We start from the raw sequence: 24,662 nt of genomic DNA, 5'->3' as shown, positions 1-24,662 counted from the left end.
CAAACAACATTTTTGTCGTATAATATTGTGAAACGGTTTAAAAGTTTTGTGAATTATTTTTTTTTTTTTAAATTCACACAAATATATAAATACAAAAAAAATAAGTTAAATATTTATACAAATTTAATAAATTACTATTTATTAGATTTGCTAAATTTGTTAGAAATAAATAAATTAGTTGTATATTAATAAAAATTTAATGATAAAAGTATAGAATATATATATATATATATATTGAATGCAATGGACTTAACAAATGAATTGTCAAAAGATATTAAATTTTTGTGCGATTGGATCCATGATTTCGACAAACTATTGAACGACAAAACTGGTGTCAAATTGTTTTCGGTTTGATTTGATTTTACACTTTTAAGCAACAAATCTGATTAATTTCAATCATATTATTTATTATATTATATATAAATAGGAGTTTCTCAATAAAGAGTATAGTATTGAAAATCTTAAATTTTGGATGTGTTGTCAAAAGTATAAGAAAATTACGGATAATAAAAAAGTAAGTTTTTTCTAATTATTATAAACAATTTTGTTGTTGATATATCTATAATTAAATATAACTTATTTATTACATTATGTTATTAACATTACTATTGAATAGAGGGTGGAGTTTGCAAAACATATATACAATAAATACCTGAGTGCCGGGGCTTCAGATGCAGTCAATGTCGACAGTCTTGCCATTCATTCAGTAGAAGACAATCTCAAAGATCCCAAACAAGAGTTATTTGCTGTACCGGAAAAACAGGTATTAATAATAATAATAATAATAATAATAAATTACTTTAATTTTTTATTTATTGTTATTATTAATTTATTAATTTATTTACAGATTTATAATTTAATGAAATATGATTGTTATAAACGATTTCTAAAGTCATTTTACAACAACAATATGAGTGACAATGCCTTTCATGAAAATATTGTTAAAAGTGCCCAAAAGTGTTGTTATTCACCAATTATTAAGAATTTAGAAGAAGTCAATCCAATAACTAGTTCTCGTTACAGACAAAATGCATTCAAAAAATTAAGAAAACTTGAAACCAATAATCAAATGAATCGAAGAATTTATAAACAAAAACTTTTGAAAAATTTAAGTCCAAAGAAAAGGCTAATCAATAAAAATAAATTAATTTGTGATAATAGTCTCAATAGTCTAAACCATTCTTCAACTATTTGTAGTCCAAATGAATCTCATCCCATAAAATGTCGACAAAAAGACATGCGATCGACACAAATGCAATCTATTCAATGGATTCAATCAAATATATCTTTGACACCAAATCGTAATAATCATAATCTTGTCGCCCAATTCAGTAGTCCAGCGCTCCGGTCGCTGACCGTTATGTTTAGCGACGGTCCGAAAGAAAGAGTCAAAATAACGAAATCACAAACTCTGAAAAATTTATTGGAAATTCTTTTAGAGAAAAAATTTTTATATTATACAGCATTTGAAGCCTTTCCTGTCAATTCAGATATTGTAATTTTAGTATTTTTTTTAATTATTAATTTAACTTTTAATTTTTATTAAATATATTTTTTAAGGCATTGGATCTTAATTGTGATGTTTTGCATATGACATTCAATGAGATACGAGTAGAGCAAAGAATAACATTTGATGTAAAGTTGCCAAACGGATTGGTCATCAATGTTAAGTCTAAGCCATCGACAATCTGCGCTAAAGTCTTAAATCCAATTTTAATGGAATTTAATCCCCGATACGATTCCGATTATTTTTCCATTCAATTTGTAAGTTATATAATATTATTATTTGAATAAATTATTAAATTAAAACCATTTATTATTGTTATTATTGATTAAAGTGCGACACAAATGAACTTTTAGCACCTGATGTGCCAATATTTTGTGCCGACAATCGTAAGTTATATGTGACCTATAATGGAGTCAATGAAACTAAAAGCTTAGACTCGAAAGCAATTCTCAATACTAATAACTTAGAGGACAGAAAACTATTGTCACAGTTTTTGAATGAGAAAAATGATTTCATTAAAACAACGAGTTTGAAGAAAAACAGAGATTTCTTGAATATATCGGACATTATTTTCAACGATGAAAACAAATCGGAAGCATTTTTCGATGATTTGCTTAAGAGTTCGCAAACGGTTCCCAATTATCGAAATGAATTGAGATTATCAAACAATCTGAATGTTCCCGAAGAATTTAATGACGAATTCAACAATTCATTTGAATTACAGACTAAAAAATATAATAACGAAGAATATAAACAAAAGAGTCATTCAAACAAATCGCCAAAATATAAAACATCAAATGATTCAACAGACAAAAAGTCTTCAACAACTCTGATGTCGGATCAGTTGTACGATAAAAGACATGTTCGCAGAAATGATAAAAATATTAACTATAATAAGCAGAACAAAGAAAATAATAAAATTGAAAAATCAGAAAATTTATTAAATGAACAAAACTGTGGCGAAAAACTAAATTCAATTAAAACATTATCTAAATATCACAAAACTTCTGCAGAAAAGTTAGTAACAAAACCAAAGATTGAAGTCATCGATAAAATTCCACAATTCTTTGATATTAATAATTAATACAAATATAATTAACATTTTTATTTATTATAAATATCTAGTTTTAGTTAAATTGATTAATGTATGATTTATTAATATATACATTAGTATAAATTACAATAGTATTAATAGATAATACCGGTATAAATAAATAAATACAATATTTTTTATTAATAAAATGATATTTAATTAAGTATTGTCAAATAAAATACAGTATAATATTAAATACAATTACAAATGCATTACAATAACAAACATAAAAAATAGTAACTTATAATATTGTAATAAATGCACTCAAATTAAATTAAATAACTTTTTGAAACAATTATCTAATTATTGGTGTTGTTATCGGTATTATTTGTCTTATCCTTTATGTCGTTACCATTGATGACATTTATTTTAATATTGATTTCATTTCCTTCAATGACTTTCGACTTTTTCTTCGCTTCGATAGTAAGAATGCCTTTCGAGTTAATACTGGAGACCACAGTATCGGAGTCACAGTCATCGGGCAGAGCATAGCTTCTGGTGAACTCACGTGCAATCCATCCGTGAGTATCACATCTTTCATCATGTTTTCCATGAATTTTTAAAAATTTGCCGTCAGTTTTGACTTCAAGTTCTTCTGGTTTGAAATGATTGCAATCCAAACGAATAATAAATTTGTGGACATTATTAGCTATTTGTGATGAGTTAGCTATTTGTCGGTTATCATCATTTGGTCGTCTCATTTGATTTTTTGGTTTTGCATTTGCTAACTGATCCGTGTCCAGCATTAGCATAGTCTCGGGCCAATAGTCGATAAATGGCGTACACGGCATCAACATGTGATACATCATTATGTCGTAATTATAATTTCAATTATAATATAGTTCTTGACTCACAAATATATATATATATATATATATATATATCAAAAAACAAACAATTGATTAATTTATTTGAAAGATAATCGCAACAAAAGTTATATAACTTTTCTAACTTTTTTTCAATGCAATGTCAGTCAAACCGGAGCTCAACATATATATAGGTGTTTTGCAGTGAAGTCGAAAGCACTGGAATTTTCGCGAACTCTATGCTATGCTTTGAATGACAACATTTAAAGTCAATGCTTATGAATGTTCGAGACTTGCGTTACAATAAGTGATTGCAATGTATGGCTAAAAGGCATACAATTTTAGTATACAATTTACATAGCAATGAATTGACAGCAAATTTTATAGACATTTCTAGAGTTTTCGCGTTTCACTGCATAACACTATATATAAGCCGTGCAGTGAAACACTTGAAGTATATAACAGTGAAAACGAAAAAAAAATTTGTTTAAAGTTGTGACAAATAAATTGAAAATTTTCAACACTTTTTCGATATTATAGCAATTTTTTTGATAATTTGTATAATTGTTATCAAAGCGATGTCATTGGACTTGTTTTTAGCAAATCATCCATTTTTGAACCGCCGATACCGCGATCGGTATGATTGGCCGCGAAGTTTGTTTGGACAACATTTTGGTCTCGATTTACAAGATTTTGACGATGTCTTGAACCGATCGATGAACAGAATTAATGAATCGACTGATTCATCACAAGTGGCCAACACGGCCGACAAGTTTTCAGTTAATTTGGATGTCAGTCACTTCAAGCCCGAAGAAATTGAGGTCAAAACAGTTGGCAATTGTGTTCAAATTCACGGAAAACATGAGGAGAGATGTGATAGTCATGGATGGGTCTCACGTGAGTTCACTCGCAGATATGCTTTACCCGATGGATGTAAACCAGAGGATGTCGTTTCAAGTCTCAAACCAAATGGTGTGTTAACTATTGTGGCCAACAAACAACAATTACCGCTTTTGATGGGCAAAGAAAGGGTGGTTCCTATTGCTATCAACGGATCAAATGATAAATGAAAAAGTTTTTTACTTTAAATTATTTAATATTTTGTAATATTAATCTCTTAATTATATTAATCCTCTTTATTTAATATTATACTTTATAATGTTATAATAATTAATTGATTTTAACTTTTTTTAATAATTTTAAATAAACATAACTGTATTTACGGTTATAGAAAATGATTTAAATTAACGCAACATTTTAATTCTGTATTTAATTATAAATAAACTGAATAAATAAATCATTTAAATTTTCTCTTATAAATACTGTTTAATATAACATAAAGTTATTTATTATAATTTTAAATAATATTATAATATTTGAATGTTTTAATTTATAAAAAATAATTAAATGGATAAATAACTTTAATTCAAATATTAATGATATGGATTTTATCAAACAAACATTTATACTTATATTTGAATTGTTTAAAATGAATTTAATTCTAAGTAAGTTTTTTGACCAAAAAAATTAGTCAAAAAATAAAATTTTATTTAATTTTCAGGTCAAATATGTAGAGATATTGATGGACCGAAATACGGTTATTTGAGCGGTCACTGCAATCACGCATCCCTTCACCAACAATGTAGTATTGGTTGTGATTCTGACCATCATTTAGTCCCTAACACACCAATTATCAGATGTACTAACAATGGTTGGGAACCACAAAGCATACCTGAGTGTAAAATTATAATAAAAAATGTAAAATCAAAATGTTTTAATATAATTGCACCAAATAATGGATTTATTAGTGGTCACTGCGAACGACCTGATCTTCATCAACAATGTAGTATTGAATGCGATTCAGAGTTTGTATTGACTCCATATATACCACAAATTGTTTGTACTGAAGATGGTTGGACACAATCAAAATTGCCGATTAGGACACAATCAAAATTACCGATTTGTGTGTCCCGTCAAAGAAAGTGCTCGACTATAACTTCACCGAATAATGGCTATACAGAAGGCAAATGTAAAAATGCCAGACTTGATGACCAATGTATTGTCAAATGTTATGATGAATTCAAACTTAGACCTAACAAAAGTCTTATTTGCACTGAAAATGGCTGGAATTTAGAAGATATTCCTCAATGTATTAAAAATTGTCCAAAACTAGTTGTACCTAAAAACGGAGGTTTATTTATTGTTTTTTAAATACAGTAAATAAATACAATTATATTATATATTTGAAACCACTATTTTTCTTATAGACTTTGAAATACCTGAACAATGCAAATATGGTAAACCAGGCGATAATTGTAGTGTTGTTTGTCATAAGGGATACAGATTAATGGGATCAAAGACAATCACCTGTAAAAGAAATGGTATTTTTATTATATTATATAATTTATTTAAGGTATCATTTAATTCTTTAAAATAATAGGTAATTGGAGTCATATATTACCTGTTTGTGAATATACTGCCATAACTTGCTCAGGTATATAGTAAATAACTATTATAATTATATTCATTGCCATTATATTTATAATTTAATTTAAAGGATTGAAAGAAATAGATAACAGTATCCGGACGGGTATATGTGAGTCGGGAATCAGGTTTTTAAATAAAAATTACTTTTTTATATTATTAATACATATAATAATAATATTGTGTTTTATAAAGTGGCAAAACATGTGAATACAAATGTCGAGAAAATTATAAATTGGACGGACATTCAATATATACTTGTCTGACAAACGGACAGTGGGACAGACAGTGTTGTCCCAAATGTATTAAAAATGAAGTTATAAAATGTCCGATTATTTCTGATATTAAAAATTCCAAATTATCAGGTACAGTTTACTGTTTACAGTTTAGTTACATGTTATTTTAATCATTTTATTAAACGTGTGTTTATCTAGAAAATTGTGCAATTGGTGAACCTGATCAAATTTGTAAAATTATGTGTGAAAATGGCAAAATATATGATATCAAGTGCTTAAAAAATGGTAAATGGGATAAAGATATACCGGTTTGTATGTCTGAACAAACAACATGTCAGGCACTTAATCCACCATTAAATGGATATTTTGAGGGCCAGTGTGTGAGGGGTACAACCGAGTCTCAAATATGTCAAGTGATTTGTCAAAATGGATATATTTTAGTGGGAAACTCGCAATTAAAATGTGAATCTAAAGGTTGGAGTTCAGCAGTTCCTAAATGTAAACCAGTTGAATGTCCATCTTTGACTAGACCTGAGCCTAACGGTTCCCTAAAAGGTGTCTGTACTCCAGGCATTTATAAGCAAAATTGTCAATTTATTTGTCCAAACGGTTTGCATATTATATGAATAATAATAATATTATTAAAATAATAAATATAATTTTATTCAATTGTTTATTAGGTTTTAAATTGACACCAGTTATACCAAATGTGATTTGCACTTCGGATGGTAAATGGAGTAATCCTGATATACTTAACATGAAAATAACATGTTTGGCTCATAGCAAAGCTACAGTATCTGGCTCTGGTAGTTCAGGTGTCTGTCCTCCAATTATTGTCAAATCAATTGGAGGCAATATTTATGGTGATTGTCGTTTACCACAAATCGGTAAATCATGTGCTATCAAATGCAATAGAGGTTTCAGACTTATCGGCAATCAAACGGTTGTTTGCGGATCAAATGGACGATGGATAGGACAAGTTCCTCGATGTCTAAGAGGTAATAGTTTTGTAAATAATTTAACACTAAATCTTAAGTAATGTATTGTTTACAGAATGTCCTCCTATAGTGATACCTTCGGGTAGTCAAACAAAAGGCTGGTGTGTGCCAGGAATTGAGGGACATATATGTCGTGTCTTATGTAATCAAGGCTATCAGTTAGTAGGCATTGGATCGATATTATGCAGAAGAGGTCAATGGTCTGTCCCACCGCCCACTTGTATTAGTACGTCTAAAGTCTATCAATTTATCCAATTTATTAAATTTAATTACAATTTTCACTTTTAAAGGTATTGGTTAGTGTCGTATATATTTAAATTAAAGGGTTTTGATTTTTAATGTTTATTTAAAATATTCATATAAATTGTTTGCTTAAAGCTTTAATAGAGAATATACTGTATATATATATCTTTCTCTGATTCTGTCAAATATTTGATATTTATTTATTCAGTACTTATAAAGCATATGAATAAATAATTAATGGATAACACAGTAAATAAATAATATTTTATAAACAAAAAATTAAAAATAATTAAACAAACTTTTCCATTTTTACAAGCAGTTAACAATTAAAATTTTCCATAATTAATAAAATAATTAAACATCCATAAAAATAATTATCGTATAATATGAATAAACACTTAGAAAAAATTTACAATTAATATATTAATTTTGTTGTGGATATAAAAATGACAATTTTATTAAACAATAAATACATTTTATATAAATTTATATATACAATACAGTACAATGTTAAACACATTTAACACAATTTTTCATTCAATTTTCTCAATTTCCTTAATAATAATACTTACATATAGTCAAGGTTTGTTTAATAGTTTATTTCATATTAATATAAATTATATCTTTTTAAAAATTCAAAATATAATATGAGTTCATAAATAAAGCATCAAATGGTATGAATAGTAATAAGACTATACTTTCTGCCGATACAACCATTGAATGTCCAAATATTGGTAATCCCGAACACGGGACAGCATCGGGAACATGCAGTCCGGGAACTCCGTCGGGCATATGTTCATTCAGCTGTTCCAATGGCTTCAACTTAGATGGACAAACTACTGTGACGTGCAATCCCGACGGACAATGGACTGATAAACCAGCCGTTTGTAAACCTAAAGAGTGTCCACCATTAAGTCCGGGTCAAGGAGTTATCATGAGTGGCGCCTGTACTCCGGGTCTATTTGATCAATCCTGTACACTATCGTGTGAATCGGGTATTTAATTGTTTGTTTTGATGTATTTAAAAAATATCATTTTCTTATTAGACATTTCTCAGACCAAAGTAGTCAAATGTCAAGAAGATGGCACATGGAGTGAGTCAACCGATGATTTTGAATGCATTCAAACAACTATAAGTCCCACTAATAGTACAGATAGTTGTCGATCTCTTAATTTTTCCCGAGGGGTTAAACCTAATGATATTTGTTTTCGCGGACAAATTGGTACTAAATGTTTGATTCAATGCAAAAGAGGTTATCAAATGGCCGGTCGACGAAATACAACAACGTTAACGTGTAATTCAAATGGCAAATGGAGAGGACGTATTGGTATCTGTTTAAGACGTAAGCTATTCCTTAATATTTGCATATATTATGAATTATAAACTTATCACAGAATGTATTGCAATACCGGCACATAATGGACTGTTAACTGGTCAGTGCCTACCAACTGGTTTAGCCGGAAGGCATTGTGCCCTAACATGTGCTCACAATTATCTATTAGTTGGTCCCAGATATGCTCTTTGTACACAATATGGTGTTTGGGAACCAATGGTTCCCCGATGTGTCTGTAAGTTATATACTATACATATTAATAAAATACTATTATATATAAAGAAGTATTTCATTAATTATGTCCGAGTGGTTTTCTAAATAACTTTTGATCTGGTAGAGATAAATTATTTCTGTAAAAAGTTTATAATTTAGTTATTTACGCGTGATAATAACCACTTTTCATTTTTAAATTTAAATCACGTGATCACATTTTTAACGTGATGTTTGCAAACCACTATATCAAAACCTAACCTATAATGATAGGATAAAAATTTTATAGCAAATTTGTAAAGCTTAAATTGATAATTTATGGGAAGAAATTTTTTTGAAATTGGTCGAAGAATAAATTTTCTATGGCTTTTCGAACTTGTGGAAAAACACATTATATAAATATTCGAAAATAAAATGACGTTATTTATGGATAGTAGACAATTATTAGATAAAGATTTTAATATTATTACTTTTTCTAAAAACAAAATTTTTTATGTCGAATATTTTTTTAGATAATCAAATTTAAATAAAAATTACATTATCGTATTACAATGTTGCGTTTTTTAGTGTAATTTAATTATCTGAAAAAATATTCGACATAAAAAAATTTTGTTTTTAGAAAAAGTAATAGTAGTAAAATCTAATAATTGTCTACTATCCATAAATAACGTCATTTTATTTTCGACTATTTTATATAATGTGTTTTTCCACAAGTTCGAAAAGTCATAGAAAATTTATTCGACCAATTTCAAAAAATTTTCTTCCCATAAATTATCAATTTAAGATTTACAAATTTGCTATAAAATTTTTATCATTTATCATTAATCATTTATAGGTTAGGTTTTGACAGTGGTTTGCAAACATCCCGTTAAAAATGTGATCACGTGATTTAAATTTAAAAATGAAAAGTGGTTATTATCACGCGAAAATAACTAAATTATAAACTTTTTACAGAAATAATTTATCTCTACCAGATCAAAAGTTATTTAGAAAACCACTCGGACATAATTAATGAAATACTTCTTTATATATACTTATCTAATTTAATTGATTTATTAAATAGATGACCCTGATGATGGTTGTAAATAAGTAACAAATTTTATTAATAATCAGTTTTATTCAATAAAAACACAATGCAAAATATTTTTATGGCCCATATATAACATATAATTTAAGGCAAATTAATATTGCAAAACTTTAGTCAATTTTCTAACGCACCATCATTTCAATAGTAAATATAAATTATTATTTTAACAAAAGGCTTCATCAAAAAGGCTAACAAAATGACATTATAATGAATATCATTAATTTAAAATGTTATCAAAAATGTATAAAAAAAACTAACAATATATTTAAAATTATTACATAATATAACAATTCGTGTATAAATAAGCTTTGGCAAATAATTCAATCCATTTTTATCAATTACATTAATACATAATTTATATATATTATATTGTATATTATTATTACTACTACTATAATAAATATAAATACTGTATTTAATTCTTTTTAAAAACCCAAATAAATAATTGTTTTTTTTTTGTGTATAAATTGACTAATACTCGTTGCACTCAATTATCATATAAATAATAAAAATCAGTGACTTTTGGCTAATAAATTGCAAAATAAAATATTTTACATAATAAATATACATTTTATAAATAAATGCTAAGCATATCCTACAATAATACTAAACAATACTCTCTTTTTTAAGATGATTGCAAAAATCTTGGATCAACTGATGCCACTTTAGCGCTGAGAAAAGCGTGCATACAATACAAGAGATTCTGTAATTGATTGCATTCAATGAGTTGAGTTTCAGTGACACGACTATCGCTGGGATTTGTGACAAAAGTGAGCGACAATTTATGATTTCCGTCATCTGATGAGTGTTTCAATTGATGAAACTTATATATCCATTTGTACTCTTTCATATGGGGGTCAAACAGAGCAAACCCCATCCACCAGTCAAGTGTTAGCGAAGTCGACTTTTTGTCGCAAACAACCGAAAATGTTTTGCTCTTTAATAAAATTAATTAAAAAAACATTATTAATAAATACATTACTAAATAATATATATTATTTATACCCCTAATTGTGTAACGGAATGATAGTTAGCTCTATGGTATGCGTTCTTAAAATGAACCAAATCATCATTAGTTTCTGCGGCAAAATATTTAACCGATGACTGATCGGCACTTTGAATAACAAAAGTGTTTCTTCTATCATCCAATTGTTCATTTGATTTGATGCACCGAAATACCGATTGATAGCAATTATAGTAATATAATGATTTACTAATCAGATCAGTGGTCAGTTTGCTATTATTGTTTTCAATTAGTGAATCGGGCGGACTCTTCAATACATGAACCAAACCTCCTTTCACAACGAGATATTGTTGAGACCACTTATAGATTTGTTTCGGTTGGTATCCACTTGTTTGACATTCTGCAATCCAACCCATAAATAGTATCTGTTCTGACTTTGGCAACGATTTATTTATGAGTTTCATCTGAAATTTAATAAAACTTAGAAACTCAACTAAAATTACCAGTAATTCATTTTAATCATTGACTTACGTGATTATATGTAAGATTGTTAATGTCATTAGTAATTGTTTGACACCATTGTTGACACATATCTTGATTATCGCACTGAACGACAGCTGTCTGTCCATTGATGGCCTTTACTTCAAATCCCGAATCACGCAATTTGTCGCTAAACGAGACGTATTGTGAAAGACTCGATAAGAAGAGTTCCATTCGTAGACATTCCTTCCAATTGGTTGACTTGACATCACATTTACACAACTCTTTTGTTTTATTTAAGTCAAGTGTCGATGTCTTCCTGATCAGAGGATTATCATTTGGCAAATCGATAATATGATTGTCATCTTTACGCCAATTTCTTCGATAAATATTGGCCACTCTGTGATGTCTAACTTTTAGTGTTATATCATCACCCGATTGTCGCAAATGTTTTAATGCTTCGTCATGTGTTGTCGTCCCATCAAATTCAATGCCATTAACGGCTAGTATTTCATCGCCAATAAACAACTGTTTACTGATATCAGCGGGACTTTGGCTGATAATACGTGAGATCAGTATTGGCAACGAGTGCTCTGAACCACCTTTTATTGATAGACCCAAACCTAACGACTCGTGTCGGTGTAAGATCACTAAACGACTGGTCATCTTATTAGACTATATGACACAAAATGTTGTATTTAATTATATAAAATGTAATAAATGACATTAAAAAAAATTAATTAGTGACACCACTGATCACCTCATCTGATGATTGTGTGGACCTGTCGTCGATGGACTCACGACTTAACGCCTTATTGTGGTCATCAATGTTATGATAGCACTCTTGTATAATAAGTTGTTTGCCATTGACAATGATCCGCATCTTATGGTTGGATTCATTGACACTCAATAAACCAATTCTTGTCTCATTCTGTGTCTCAATAAATAAAATGAAGAGATAATAACCAATGGATGACAAGAAATACACAAATCATATTCATTTGATAATTAGGAGATTACTTACAATTGCCATAATTTGTTAATTAATTGCTTAACCAATTGACATGTTTGCCGACACAATTGGGTCATCAATTGGTCTCAATTGATGTTAAATAGTCTTCAATGATGTTTGAAATCATCACTTAATCACTTGTTTCCTCATTATCTTCAAAATCATTTCAAACACTAACAGTCAGTGTATTATCGGAATCGACCGACAAATCCCTAAACACTTAAATATAGGGCTAAAGTAAGCAAAGACTATATTTTTAGTTTTAAAAACTATAGATTTTAGGAAAATAATTATGAAAATCAAATTAAATTTAATAAACATTGTATAGTAAATACTTATTTTATAATCCATAATAACTTTTAATAATAATTTAATTATTAATATATTATTATTTTCTAAACATATAGTCTTTAGTTATAAAACAACGTTTTGGGGATTTTGCGTGAAATGTGTTTTTGTATGAAACATGTTATGTGAATGCAGTGAATGTAAACAAACGTGTTTTGGATGACAACAAGTGATCGCCGATAGAGTGGCCATCAATTGATAGGTCAGATGAAACCAAAGTCGTCGACAAGTGTTGGCCGCATTCGGCTCATCGATACCGACCTCTTAGTCAATCCCGAGTGCATTCACGGACCAACTTTGCTATTTGAAGACATCGACAACAAAAACAAGAGATTCTATTCATGTTCTTCTTGTCGGACAAGAAAGGACTGTCCGTTTTATTTGACAGCACAAGAGTGGCAAACAATTCAATGTAAGAAACAATTGAAAATCAAATTTCAACGACAACTTCAACAAACAAAAAATGAAATCAATTTGAAATACTCTTACGATAAAAATTTGATGAAATTATCATCAAATGGATTGAAATTTTGTCGAAACTGTTCACTAATTATTGGCACAGAAGATGTATTGTCTGATCATAAGACACATTATATTGTTAGTGATATCACTGAACAACAGTTGAAAAGTCCTACAAAATTGATGACAAGTTTGACTGACAATAAGTTTTGCGCTCAATATTTGTTTGCCGACCAAACCATCAAATTCATAGTCAATGATATTATTGTTAAAAACAAATTTACATCAGTTATATGTATAGGTTGTCCAACAATTCATGAACACTTGACATCCGGAAGAATCGATAACATTAAGAGTATTTTGTTAGATATCGACGACAGATATAAACAATTTTATTCTCCTAAAAAGTTTTTAAAATTTAATTTATTTAATAATTACTTTTTCAATGGTACTCGAGATGAGACCACATTTATGCGATTTATTGAAAAATCAACTAAAGAATCGATTGTTATTATAGTCGATCCACCTTTTGGTGGTCTCATTGAAGCAATGGCCAAAACTTTAAGAAAGTTTAGTGATATTTGGCGAAAATATCACTCGATTGCAGATGAAAATGAAACACTTCCAATAATGTTAATATTTCCTTATTTTAACGAAAAGCGTATAACCGACAAAATACCCGGTCTTTTAATGTCTGATTATTTGGTAGATTATCAAAATCACAATAAATTTAATGATACAAACTCTGGTCGAAAGTTTGGTTCGCCGGTCAGGATATTTACAAACATTTCTCTTAAATTAATTGAATTACCAAAAGCTGATGGATATTATTATTGTGATTATTGTTGTAAATATGTGTCTAAAAATAATAAACACTGTTTTCAATGCAATGATTGTACGGCAAGAGATGGAAAACCATACAAACACTGCAATGTCTGTAAAAGATGTGTAAAGAATACATGGAATCACTGCAAACTATGCTCTCATTGTCATCTAATGCAAGAAATATGTAAAAGAAAGTCAACTGATTCTAACTTCAGTAGTCTTTGCAAAAGAATAAGAGATAAATAAAATATATTTTTTTATAATACTTTAAAATATTTTGTCTATTTTTTCATTTTATTAAAATAACAAAATATATTTGAATGACACATACAATATATTTAAATTTAATTTATATATATATATATTAATATAGCATCAAAATGATGGTTACTTTCTAAAAGAAATGTTATTTTTTGCATCAAAAAGATGTTGCTTTTCCAGTGATGTGATGTTTGTTTGTAGTTGTATGCAATGCAATGTACAATACTGTATAAACCTATTATATAATGTTATTTTTTATTATTTTGTTGTTATATATTTTATTGATTTTGCTGATGCAGTTGTCGATGGCAATAGTCAATGAACTTCTATGAAGTCTATGTGTAAGCCCGGAGCCTAAGGAAAAACATTTTAGTGATGTATTGTGTTTTAGAGGAAAACAGAGAGCTGTTAGAGAGAGAGAGAGAGAGAGAGAGAGAGAGAGAGAGAGAGAGAGAGAGAGAGAGAGAGAGAGAGAGAGAGAGAGAGAGAGAGAGAGAGAGAGAGAGAGAGAGTTATATTTTTTCTGCTTTAACTACAAGTATATACTGTATATTCACCACACAAATGAAATGTGAGATTAAAATAATATAATAGGTTGAATGTCTTATTGCCATTGCTTACACTATTGAATAAGATATAATTTATATTTATTTAATACTATAATATATGTGATCTGTATTTATTGAAACATTGAGTTGAGAAAAACTCAATCTCACTGATGTCAAACAAATGGTTTGTGTAAATGAGATAATATTAATATATTAATACAAAAGTAGTAAAAAACGTTATACACAATCAGTGATATTATTGTTGAATATAATATATATAGGGTTTAATTGTGTTGGAAAAGTGTGAACGACTTGTTATCGTTTCTATTAATTCTTGTGTGAATCAAACCAAACAATAGACAAACTCTTTACAAAACAAAAATTAAATTTTAATAAATAATAAAAATTGTAATAATATTTTCATATAATCTATGCATATCATTGACATCATACTTACTTTCACTGTCATTAATCATTATTTTGGGAAAATAAAGTTTTCTTTGAGTATACATTTTAACAAAATATTATCAGTACATAAATAATAAACAGTTTTTACAGTAATTTTTGCTATACTGTAAGATATTTTGTTATATTTTTATTGCTCATTATTAACGACACATTTGTCACTTAATATCTAAATTTATCTTTTTTCATAGTTAAATACACTTTTATCTATAAAAACATATAAATACTATTAAATTATTTAATAAAGTAAATACAGTCTTTAATGGTAGTTAAAATATTGGTTTTATTTTATCAGACATTATATTGTTTAATAATTTCATTGTTTAATAGTTTTATTTATTAGGTGTACAATAGTTTATTTCAAATATTAACGTTTGTAATTAATTATTCAAAATTATTTATTACAAAATTGAGTATTTTTTATAGAATTCATGTTATTTGTTTTTTTAATTTTCAAATAACAAATAATGTTAATATAATATATTTAAGTGTTGCATAAATAATGGTTAAGTAACAAGTTTAATATATGTTATATATATATATACTAATTAATTAATGTAATTATTAAATAAAATCAGTTGTTTTATCTAATTATAAAATATCTTTTTAAATAAGTCTAACATATTATTTCTCTTTTTGTAAAATTACATTTGCTATATTGGATACTAAATTTTTAAACATATTTTTTCTATTATTAATTTGAAGTTATTATTGCAACAAATGTATAATAATAATTTATATCAATTTGTCAAATAAGTTACATTTACATATATACTTAAAATTACTTCCTTGTTATTTAATTATTTAAACCAAACACAAGATAATGTTATAACAGCATTATATAAACCTTACTTATTTAGCTATCAAATATACATAATATTAACAATTTATTTTTATGATATAATAGAAAATATTTTTTTCTGTATAGATTTAATATATTTTTATTTAAATTAGTGACAATTTTAATTACAGAATATTATAAAAAATTTATCATTTAAGATATTATAATATATTATATATTTTTAACTGAAAAATACAAAGTAACAAATATTAAATAAATGAATGAATAAGATATTTATAAATAAATATAAATAAAAGATTGAAAATAATGACTGAATAAATGGATAGAGAATATATGTAAGAATTCAATGAACTGAAGCACTGGTTATTAAAGCTCCGGTACATACCGTAGAATATTGTACTGTATATACAGTATATTCATTCATAGATTGAATATAACGTTTGCGCAAATGTGTACAAACAATGCCATTGCTATCTACCAGTGCTGTTGACAAAAGTGATATTTATATCTTCACGAACTCAGAAGCCAACGATTCTGTCCAACAAATACTGTCAAAAGCATCGACTCTTACATCACAAGAGTCCTCCATAAGAGGGATGTGTTTTGCAGTCGCGTTATATATGATTTTAACTCACTTTCAATATCTATTTGTGCACTTATTTTCATATACACCTCGTTTGCCAATCATTTAGAGCTATTACATTGGTCTGCATTAAAATTGACTCAAAAATATTTGCTTATATATATAAAATATAGTTATATAATTATTAATAACATAAATTGTGTTCACGTTTTGTATAATTGTAAATAAATGTAACTTCAAAAAGGAGGCGTCGACTCATAAACACTATGCCTTTCAATCGAGTCATATCTACATAAATTAATCGCCGATTAAATACTATATATTTTACTTTTATTTTTTACATCTTTCGGTCTTTCAAAACAAACAATCATTTTATTTGTTTTAATATTTTGTTTATGACATCAATTTTTATATAATAATTAACAGTTATCCACGCAAACAATTTATAATTTAAATGTAAGTAAATTGATACAGTATAGTATAGTAGTTTATTTATTTGTGATTACCTGTTCTTATGTTTATTATTATTATTATTATTGTAAATATTAGTATAAATTAATTTACTATATTTACATAAAATATTCTACAAAAATATATATTTATAATTTTCATTAGAGTATTATTTATTTCTTTATAAGTTTACACATTCAGAATAATTTTTCTTTAAATAATTAAGAATATTCTGTAATTATTTGATAAAAGAATTGATTCCCATTTGGTATAAATAAAATATACATTTGTTATTGCATTTCTATAGTAAAATAAACTTTATTGCACAACATTTTCATTCACAGGTAATCATTAAATTTAATTAATTGTAAATTTATATATTTTTACAGATATTTTTCAAAAAAGAAAACAATTGACTAATCAAACTTTAATATATTATCGGGTAAACGGGTTTATAAAAATCATAAGTCATAATCGCAACAAAAAAAACAAATGACAGCAATACAGGCGAGCGTAAGACCAAAGCGAGTGTCTCGCAAGTCGGCCAACAATACTTCAACCATATCTGAGGAACAGATTGTCACCTCAACGGTCAGTCTTAGCGAAGAATCATTTATTACATCTGACTCTAACACTTCAAATACTGCCAACACATCTAAGACTAATAACTCAAGAAAATCAAATCAAGAAATCAAAAAAGCCCTTCAATTGAAATGCGAAACTAAAGGTTTGATCTTTTTTTTCAATTATTGTTTTATTAACAATTTAGTCATTCATTATTGTTGTCAAATATTTATCTGTTTTTACTGACATATTAATATTTACCAATTGAGTTGAGCTTACGATTAATTTTTCATAATTATAACAATATATGCATATAATAATTATATACATTGTGTTATTAATGAAACTGTCGTCAATTTAAGCTATCATTTGAAAATTATTTATTAAAAAAACCAATGATTTATATCTAAAATGAATTTAATTATATAAATAATTATAATATGGACTTACAAACACAGTTAACATTTGTAATATTGAAGTTTTTATAATATTTAACATAATATATGAGAATTTGATTTATGATTAAGTTTTCTATTAATCGATAGAAATGTACTCTACTGTACTGTACATTGAATTTTCTCTTATAATTCTATATAACATTATATTAGATATATATATATATTCTTGCGCCTCTCTGCTTCTCTATATACGGTATATACAAATATATAACAGTATATATATATATATATATATAAATGAAAATATATATTGAGGTTCATTGAACTCAACTATCTCTTGAATACCTCTCGCTCGCGCTCTCTCTCTCTCTCTCTCTCTCTCTCTCTYTCTCTCTCTCTCTCTCTCTCTCTCTCTATATATATATATATATATATATTATGTACCCATTTATACTCATTTGCTAACACAAGTAATTCTTAACACATTTTTATGTTTATTATTGTGTATATAATCTAACTAAATATAAAATATGTATATAAATATATAATTATTAAAATTACAAATACTCATATATATATATATAATTTAAATGATATATGAAATTTTGTTGTATTGCTTAAAAATTCAATTGTATATATTTACAATAGCATACTGTAAATTAGAAAACATGATATAATTTTTCTATTAAAACATTTTATATTTTCCTTGCAATATATGACAAAATTATTGTTTAATTTTTTAATGATATGAAAAATGGATCGATAAAAAAGATCTAAATTTAGTCTATTTTTATTATATATCTAAATGACATCAAAATAAATATAATTTATTTTCTTAGTTATAACAAACAACATATGATCTAAATTTATGACAAAATAATTTTAATAAAATTTAGTTTTTTAAACGCTATGAATTTAAATAACATTTAATTTACATACTTTGCCAATTTTAATATAAAACCAGTTAAGAATGCTAGAAAGCATTTTCAGAAAAAAAAACTTGAATAGCATTAAAAACCATTAGTTTGTATAAATATAGCGGCTATATAATAACATATAAAAATTTAAATACAGTACAAACATTATCTAATTTCGTATAGCAAAAATATTGATATCATTAACTTTAAACTTCAATAACTTTTTTATTACATAAGAAAAATCAACAAATTTAGTATCAAACTAGAGAGTAATAACTCACAATTAAATTGATATACTAGATGGTAAAAACTAATATTTAAATCACCAAATATATCAAGGTAAAGTTATAGGTGTCAATAATTTGAGTACAAAAATTATTTTCGTGTTTTTGAAACGCGCGTGATTTCAGACACATTGTTGGGACCAATTGATTCCAATGCATTGTTATTGATTTGAATACATGTAAATGAGTAGTAAATGCAGTGATTATCATTAAAATGGTTAAAATACAAGAGTTTTCAGATAAAATTCGTCAACAAATGTATGATATGAGAGTCAGCACCGGAAAGTCATACGCAAAGATAGCAGATGTGTTTGCAACAACAGATAATACTGTCCGATCGATTGTACTAAAAGTCCAAAAGTACGGGACAGTTAAAAATCTCACAAGAAGTGGTCGAAAAAGGTGTACAAATGCAAAACAAGATCGGATTTTAAGTAGAATAGTAGCAAAAAATAAGAAGTTAACCACCGATGAGATAAGGGAAGAGTTAGCCGACCAAAATATTTTGTGTCATAACAACACCATTAGACGCCGGATCCGTGAAATAGGTTATTACAGTGGTATTGCTAGAAGACGTCCAATGATAAGCCTAACAAATCAGAGAAAAAGGTTAGACTTTGCACGAAAGTACATCCGGATGCCGATGTCATTCTGGAAGAAGGTTTTGTGGTCAGATGAGTCTAAATTTGAGATAATTAACACAAAACGTCGCCAAAGAGTGTGGAAAAAGAGAGGCGAAAGTTTAAATGCCGAAAATATATGCCCAACAGTAAAGCACTCAAAATCAGTGATGGTGTGGGGATGTATGACAGGCCAGGGAGTCGGCCATTTGGTGGAAATACCATCAACTATGGATCGCTATGTTTACGTTAATGATATTTTGACCCCACATTTGATTCAGAGCGCAAGAGATCTCCAAATTAACAACGATTTTGTATTTCAAGCCGACAACGATCCGAAACACACATCGAAATTGGCTAAGAAATGGTTGTCTGACAACCATATTGAGACACTTGAGTGGCCACCACAGAGCCCGGACCTCAATATTATTGAGCATTTATGGGATGAATTGGACAGACGTGTTCAAAAAAGCGAAAGAAAAAGTTTTTCTGTGTTTAAAGAATCACTATTTAATGTTTGGAAAAATATACCACAAGAAGTCACCGAAAAACTGATCCAAAGTGTTCCCAGAAGATTACAAGCTGTCATAGATGTCAGCGGAGGAAATACTCGCTATTAACATCGTTTATACCAATTTAATGCACTTATTTTGTTAATAATTTTTTAAGTTTTGTTTTCACGAAAATACTTTTTGTAATTAATATTTTTACCATTTCTTACTTCTTGAGCTATTTTTATAGATATCTTAATAATTTATTAAATTTTATCAATTATCTTAGAAATTAGTTAGTCTGATATTTGTTTTGATACTAAATTTGTTGTTTTTTCTTATGTAATAAAAAAGTTATTAAAGTTAAAAGTTAATGATATCAATATTTTTGTGATACGAACTTAATTTATATATGTAGTGTACATAATATAAATATTGTCATGTATGGTATTAAATGACTCAACATGACAAAATAAATACAACTTTAAACATGTAGAGTATCAATTGACTCGGTATGACAAAATAAACAACTACTCAAATGATTTAGTATAACAAAATAATAATCTATAATTATACTTTTGCCGCTTATACTTATTCTTTGTTCCCGTAGATATAAAAATTTTAATGCATATTTTTTTATCCTTATTTTTGATGTTTTATTCAAATCTATACTTAAAAAATTTTTCTTAACATTTTTTATATTTTTGCCGCCATTTTTAATGTTCTTTACAATTCTAAACGTTAAAATTTTTACCTAATTTTTTTTACTTTGGCCGCCATTTTCTTTGTTTCCGAAGAGATATCAAAATTTTAATGCAACTTTTCAATTCATTATTAGTAGTCCTCTAACCGAATCTGAAGTCAGAGTTTCAAAATTCGCAAAAAAATATGCTACAGACACACACACACATACACACTAAAAAGGCTCGTATAGATTTCAGAAAACAAAACTTTTCAAGTTTTTTTTTGAAAATTTATTATTAATTAATTTAAAAATAAAATTAATAATATTTCTTAAATTATTAATTAAACAATTGAAATATATATTTTTCAATATCATTGTTAAGATAGAATTTTTCTAAATAATTTTACTAAATTATAATTTATATTTATTGTACACTATATTAAATTGTAAATTAACTAAAATCCTTATAATTCTATTTAATAAAAATGTTGTATTTTATTGCATATGATTTTTTCAATTTATATTATAAATTTCTATTTAAAAAATCAGAATAGTTTTATAAAATTAATTATAAATTATCAAATTAAAAAATATTTGAAATATTAATGCATAATAATAAGATATTTTGTTAAATTACATGATTATGACATAATAATTAATATCATTAATATACAGATAACACAATATATAAAATAAACGTATACTAAGTTTTTGTCATATATTTATTTAACTTATATTTATATTTATTGAAATACTTTATTATATGTATTAAATACCTAATATATTCATTTAACGTATATATCATTATTTGGTTGAATTTAGTTTATGAACGAAAATCTCAGACAAATTTCCTCTAAGAAAGGGTTGAATTCTACAATAAAAGGGTTTTTTTCTAATTTAACATTTCATTTGTATTTCAACTGATTTTCTATTGTAAACCAATAATATACACGCGTTTGATGTATAATAGTATAAATATTTCAATAATACTTTAAAGTATTGTGTTGTAAAGCTTTTGTGACAATAAACAAACAAACAATGAATTTATTATGAATTTATATTTAGCTTGACTTTCACTTTCACTTTTATTTTAATAATCTTTTAATTATTCTATAAATAATTATAGAAAATATAAATCAATTTATTTATTAGGCGTGGTTCACATATTACGTTCGCACTTTTTAAGAAATCTAGACCCCTCCCTCCCCTATGTTCGCAATTGTTCGCATGTAGTCATTTAAAAAAATTACGTTCGCATGTCCTTAACCGCTACCCCCCCCCCCCACCACAAGAAATAATATATTATCTAAATGCGAACGTTCTTAAAGACTATACCCATCCCCTCCCGCTCGTTCGCAAAAGTTCGCTTTGGTCAACCCCCCTCCCCTCAAATGCGAACGTAATATGTGAACAACGCCTTACTATGAATTTTAATTTATAACTAATATAATATTTAGGGTATATATTTATAAATCCATAATATATATTGATATAACTCTTTTACAGTTTCTGTTTTTTGAGGAAATTTCGAGACAATAGGTTGCTATTCACTGACAAATTGACAGATGTTTAACAAATATGTTAACAAATAATTTTGGTTTGAAAATAAAATAAACAGAAATTATACTAATTAAACAACAATTTAGATAATAAAATATAAAATGTTATTTTTTGATTATATTTTTCAATTAAATATTGAGTTATAAATATAAATAACATAATTTAGTTACTCGCTCTCTCTCTTTCTCTCTCTCTTTCTCTCTCTCTCTCTCTCTCTCTYTCTCTCTCTCTCTCTCTCTCTCTCTCTCTCTCTCTCTCTCTCTCTTCTCTCTCTCTCTTCTCTCTCTCTCTCTTTCTCTCTCTCTCTTTCTCTCTCTCTCTCTCTTTCTCTCTCTCTTTCTCTCTCTCTCTCTTTCTCTCTCTCTTTCTCTCTCTCTCTTGTCTGATATTACAGTAAAATTTAATAAAATATCTGTTATACAATATGTCGATATATTATTAGAGTTATATTAAATTTATCTTATATTCAAATTATGTAATTCATATGTAATGTTCATTCAGTTAATCCATTAGACAGGACTTACTTATAAATCTTCTGTTGAAATAATAGCAATCAAAAGTGCAGTCGAGGTATTAGTGATCAAAATATTTCAATTAATTTGTCAATTTTATTTAACTGATTGCTATTTAATTAATACAATATTATAATATTATTTTAAATGATAATTTTAGTTTTTTTAAATAAAATTATTATAGTAAATAGTAGTTTTATTTAACAAATTAATATATACTATATATATATATATATATATATATTTATGTAATAACTAATGATGTAGTAATAAAACTAAAATAAAACAAACTAAAAAATTATTTTAAAAAATTGCTTGCGTTTTCTTAAAAACTATATTAATTAAAATTATCACTTGTTTTCTTCAATGTGTTGTAATAAATTCAGTTGTAAAACATTGAATTATCATTATTATTGAATATAAAACTAGTGAAATCATAACCTAAATACAGTGTTTGTCCCCCCCATTAAAAGCCTATTTTCCCAGTGGCCCGGTATTTAAACTTATAGTAATAACAATGCAAATAAATATAAAAGAGGTCTCTCTCTCTCTCTCTCTTTCTTTCTTTCTTTCTCTCTTTCTCTTCTCATTTTTAAATCGGAAATAAAGTGCTTTTGAGACGAAATTGAGGCCAAGTTTGCCCTCATTTCGTATCTCTCAATACTCTTTAGTTACTTTCACTACAAATGACACCAAAACTTAATCATGTTTTTTATAAAAATTATATACAGTTTTTAAAAAATATATATAAATCATTAGATCTATAGTTTTGTTAAAATCAATATCGATTTTCATTAAATATTTTTTCTGTAAATCTATTTTATATGTATTTTTCTTTTACTTATTTAATGTTTATGTTTTTGTTATTAAGTATTAAGAAAAAAATTTAACTATACAATAGATTATTTTTAAAATATTATTTTGTTTTTAAAAGTTATTTTATCAAAATAACATGACAGTTCAACTACGGTACAAGATATTTGATTATTATTATAGTATAATACTTAAAGTATATATTGTTAATAATAATTATATAATATATTGTAATTTAAGATTAATTTGTTAAATATGATTAATCAATATTTTGAAAAATACTGCCCATGTGTTATAAATAACACTCCAATGATTGCTGATTATTATAAATAATAATAATAAAATACAAAGGAGTAATCATTCAATATTATTTTTAATTTATATTTTATAATTTTTTTTTAATATATATATACTATTTATTTTTATAATTTAATTATATAATATTTTTTAGAATGTCAAGTAATTTAATAAAATTTAAATACAAAAATATATTAATATTTAATATAATATTAGAAACAAAATATTTTTAATTTGAATAGTTGTGCAAAATATTAGGATTAATTAAAACTTAAAAAATAATTGTTTCGGTGAACAAGTGTTTTATATGACTATATTGACAAAAG

At 26.5% G+C, this 24,662-nt stretch overlaps 7 protein-coding genes across 8 annotated transcripts; 5 read left to right on the top strand and 2 right to left on the bottom strand.

Annotated features, from left to right (window-relative positions):
* Positions 1–243: 243 nt before the first annotated feature.
* On the top strand, positions 244–2,529 carry LOC128951210 (regulator of G-protein signaling loco-like). Its single transcript, XM_054296460.1, has 7 exons — positions 244–348; positions 428–514; positions 617–763; positions 848–1,495; positions 1,561–1,764; positions 1,839–2,369; positions 2,521–2,529. Exons 1-7 carry the CDS (start codon positions 244–246, stop codon positions 2,527–2,529), a joined length of 1,731 nt encoding a protein of 576 aa, XP_054152435.1.
* A 370-nt stretch (positions 2,530–2,899) lies between these two features.
* Positions 2,900–3,409, bottom strand: LOC128951209 (alpha-crystallin A chain-like). Its single transcript, XM_054296459.1, has one exon. The coding sequence runs from the start codon at positions 3,407–3,409 to the stop codon at positions 2,900–2,902; it is 510 nt and encodes a 169-aa protein (XP_054152434.1).
* Positions 3,410–3,863: 454 nt separating this feature from the next.
* LOC128952399 (alpha-crystallin B chain-like) lies at positions 3,864–4,552 on the top strand. Its single transcript, XM_054297794.1, has one exon. It carries the CDS (start codon positions 3,985–3,987, stop codon positions 4,474–4,476), a length of 492 nt encoding a protein of 163 aa, XP_054153769.1. The 5' UTR covers positions 3,864–3,984; the 3' UTR covers positions 4,477–4,552.
* Positions 4,553–4,895: 343 nt separating this feature from the next.
* Positions 4,896–7,425, top strand: LOC128951208 (P-selectin-like). Its single transcript, XM_054296458.1, has 11 exons — positions 4,896–4,911; positions 4,968–5,142; positions 5,215–5,597; positions 5,674–5,787; positions 5,847–5,900; positions 5,964–6,018; positions 6,086–6,255; positions 6,325–6,735; positions 6,807–7,124; positions 7,180–7,350; positions 7,415–7,425. The coding sequence occupies exons 1-11, from the start codon at positions 4,896–4,898 to the stop codon at positions 7,423–7,425; spliced, it is 1,878 nt and encodes a 625-aa protein (XP_054152433.1).
* Positions 7,426–7,929: 504 nt separating this feature from the next.
* Positions 7,930–10,000, top strand: LOC128951207 (E-selectin-like). Its single transcript, XM_054296457.1, has 5 exons — positions 7,930–7,950; positions 8,033–8,362; positions 8,414–8,710; positions 8,763–8,936; positions 9,975–10,000. The coding sequence occupies exons 2-5, from the start codon at positions 8,044–8,046 to the stop codon at positions 9,998–10,000; spliced, it is 816 nt and encodes a 271-aa protein (XP_054152432.1). The 5' UTR covers positions 7,930–7,950; positions 8,033–8,043.
* A 587-nt stretch (positions 10,001–10,587) lies between these two features.
* LOC128952381 (gamma-1-syntrophin-like) lies at positions 10,588–12,647 on the bottom strand. Of its 2 annotated transcripts, none has more exons than XM_054297773.1 (5): positions 12,467–12,647; positions 12,203–12,379; positions 11,494–12,117; positions 11,004–11,426; positions 10,588–10,935 (listed from the first exon to the last, which is right to left on the bottom strand). In XM_054297773.1, the coding sequence occupies exons 1-5, from the start codon at positions 12,473–12,475 to the stop codon at positions 10,624–10,626; spliced, it is 1,545 nt and encodes a 514-aa protein (XP_054153748.1). In that variant the 5' UTR covers positions 12,476–12,647; the 3' UTR covers positions 10,588–10,623. The 2 variants fall into 2 exon arrangements, with proteins under 2 accessions (XP_054153748.1, XP_054153749.1); XM_054297774.1 differs by having other exon boundaries at positions 12,203–12,373.
* Positions 12,648–12,893: 246 nt separating this feature from the next.
* On the top strand, positions 12,894–14,332 carry LOC128951206 (rRNA N6-adenosine-methyltransferase ZCCHC4-like). Its single transcript, XM_054296456.1, has one exon. It carries the CDS (start codon positions 13,010–13,012, stop codon positions 14,330–14,332), a length of 1,323 nt encoding a protein of 440 aa, XP_054152431.1. The 5' UTR covers positions 12,894–13,009.
* Positions 14,333–24,662: the final 10,330 nt, after the last annotated feature.

This window comes from Oppia nitens, unplaced genomic scaffold (genome assembly GCF_028296485.1).
Source record: "Oppia nitens isolate AA-2021 unplaced genomic scaffold, nextdenovo-longstitch-racon4-pilon3 scaffold1_pilon_pilon_pilon, whole genome shotgun sequence".
NCBI lineage: Eukaryota > Metazoa > Arthropoda > Arachnida > Sarcoptiformes > Oppiidae > Oppia > Oppia nitens.
This window is presented reverse-complemented; position numbering and strand designations above follow the sequence as displayed.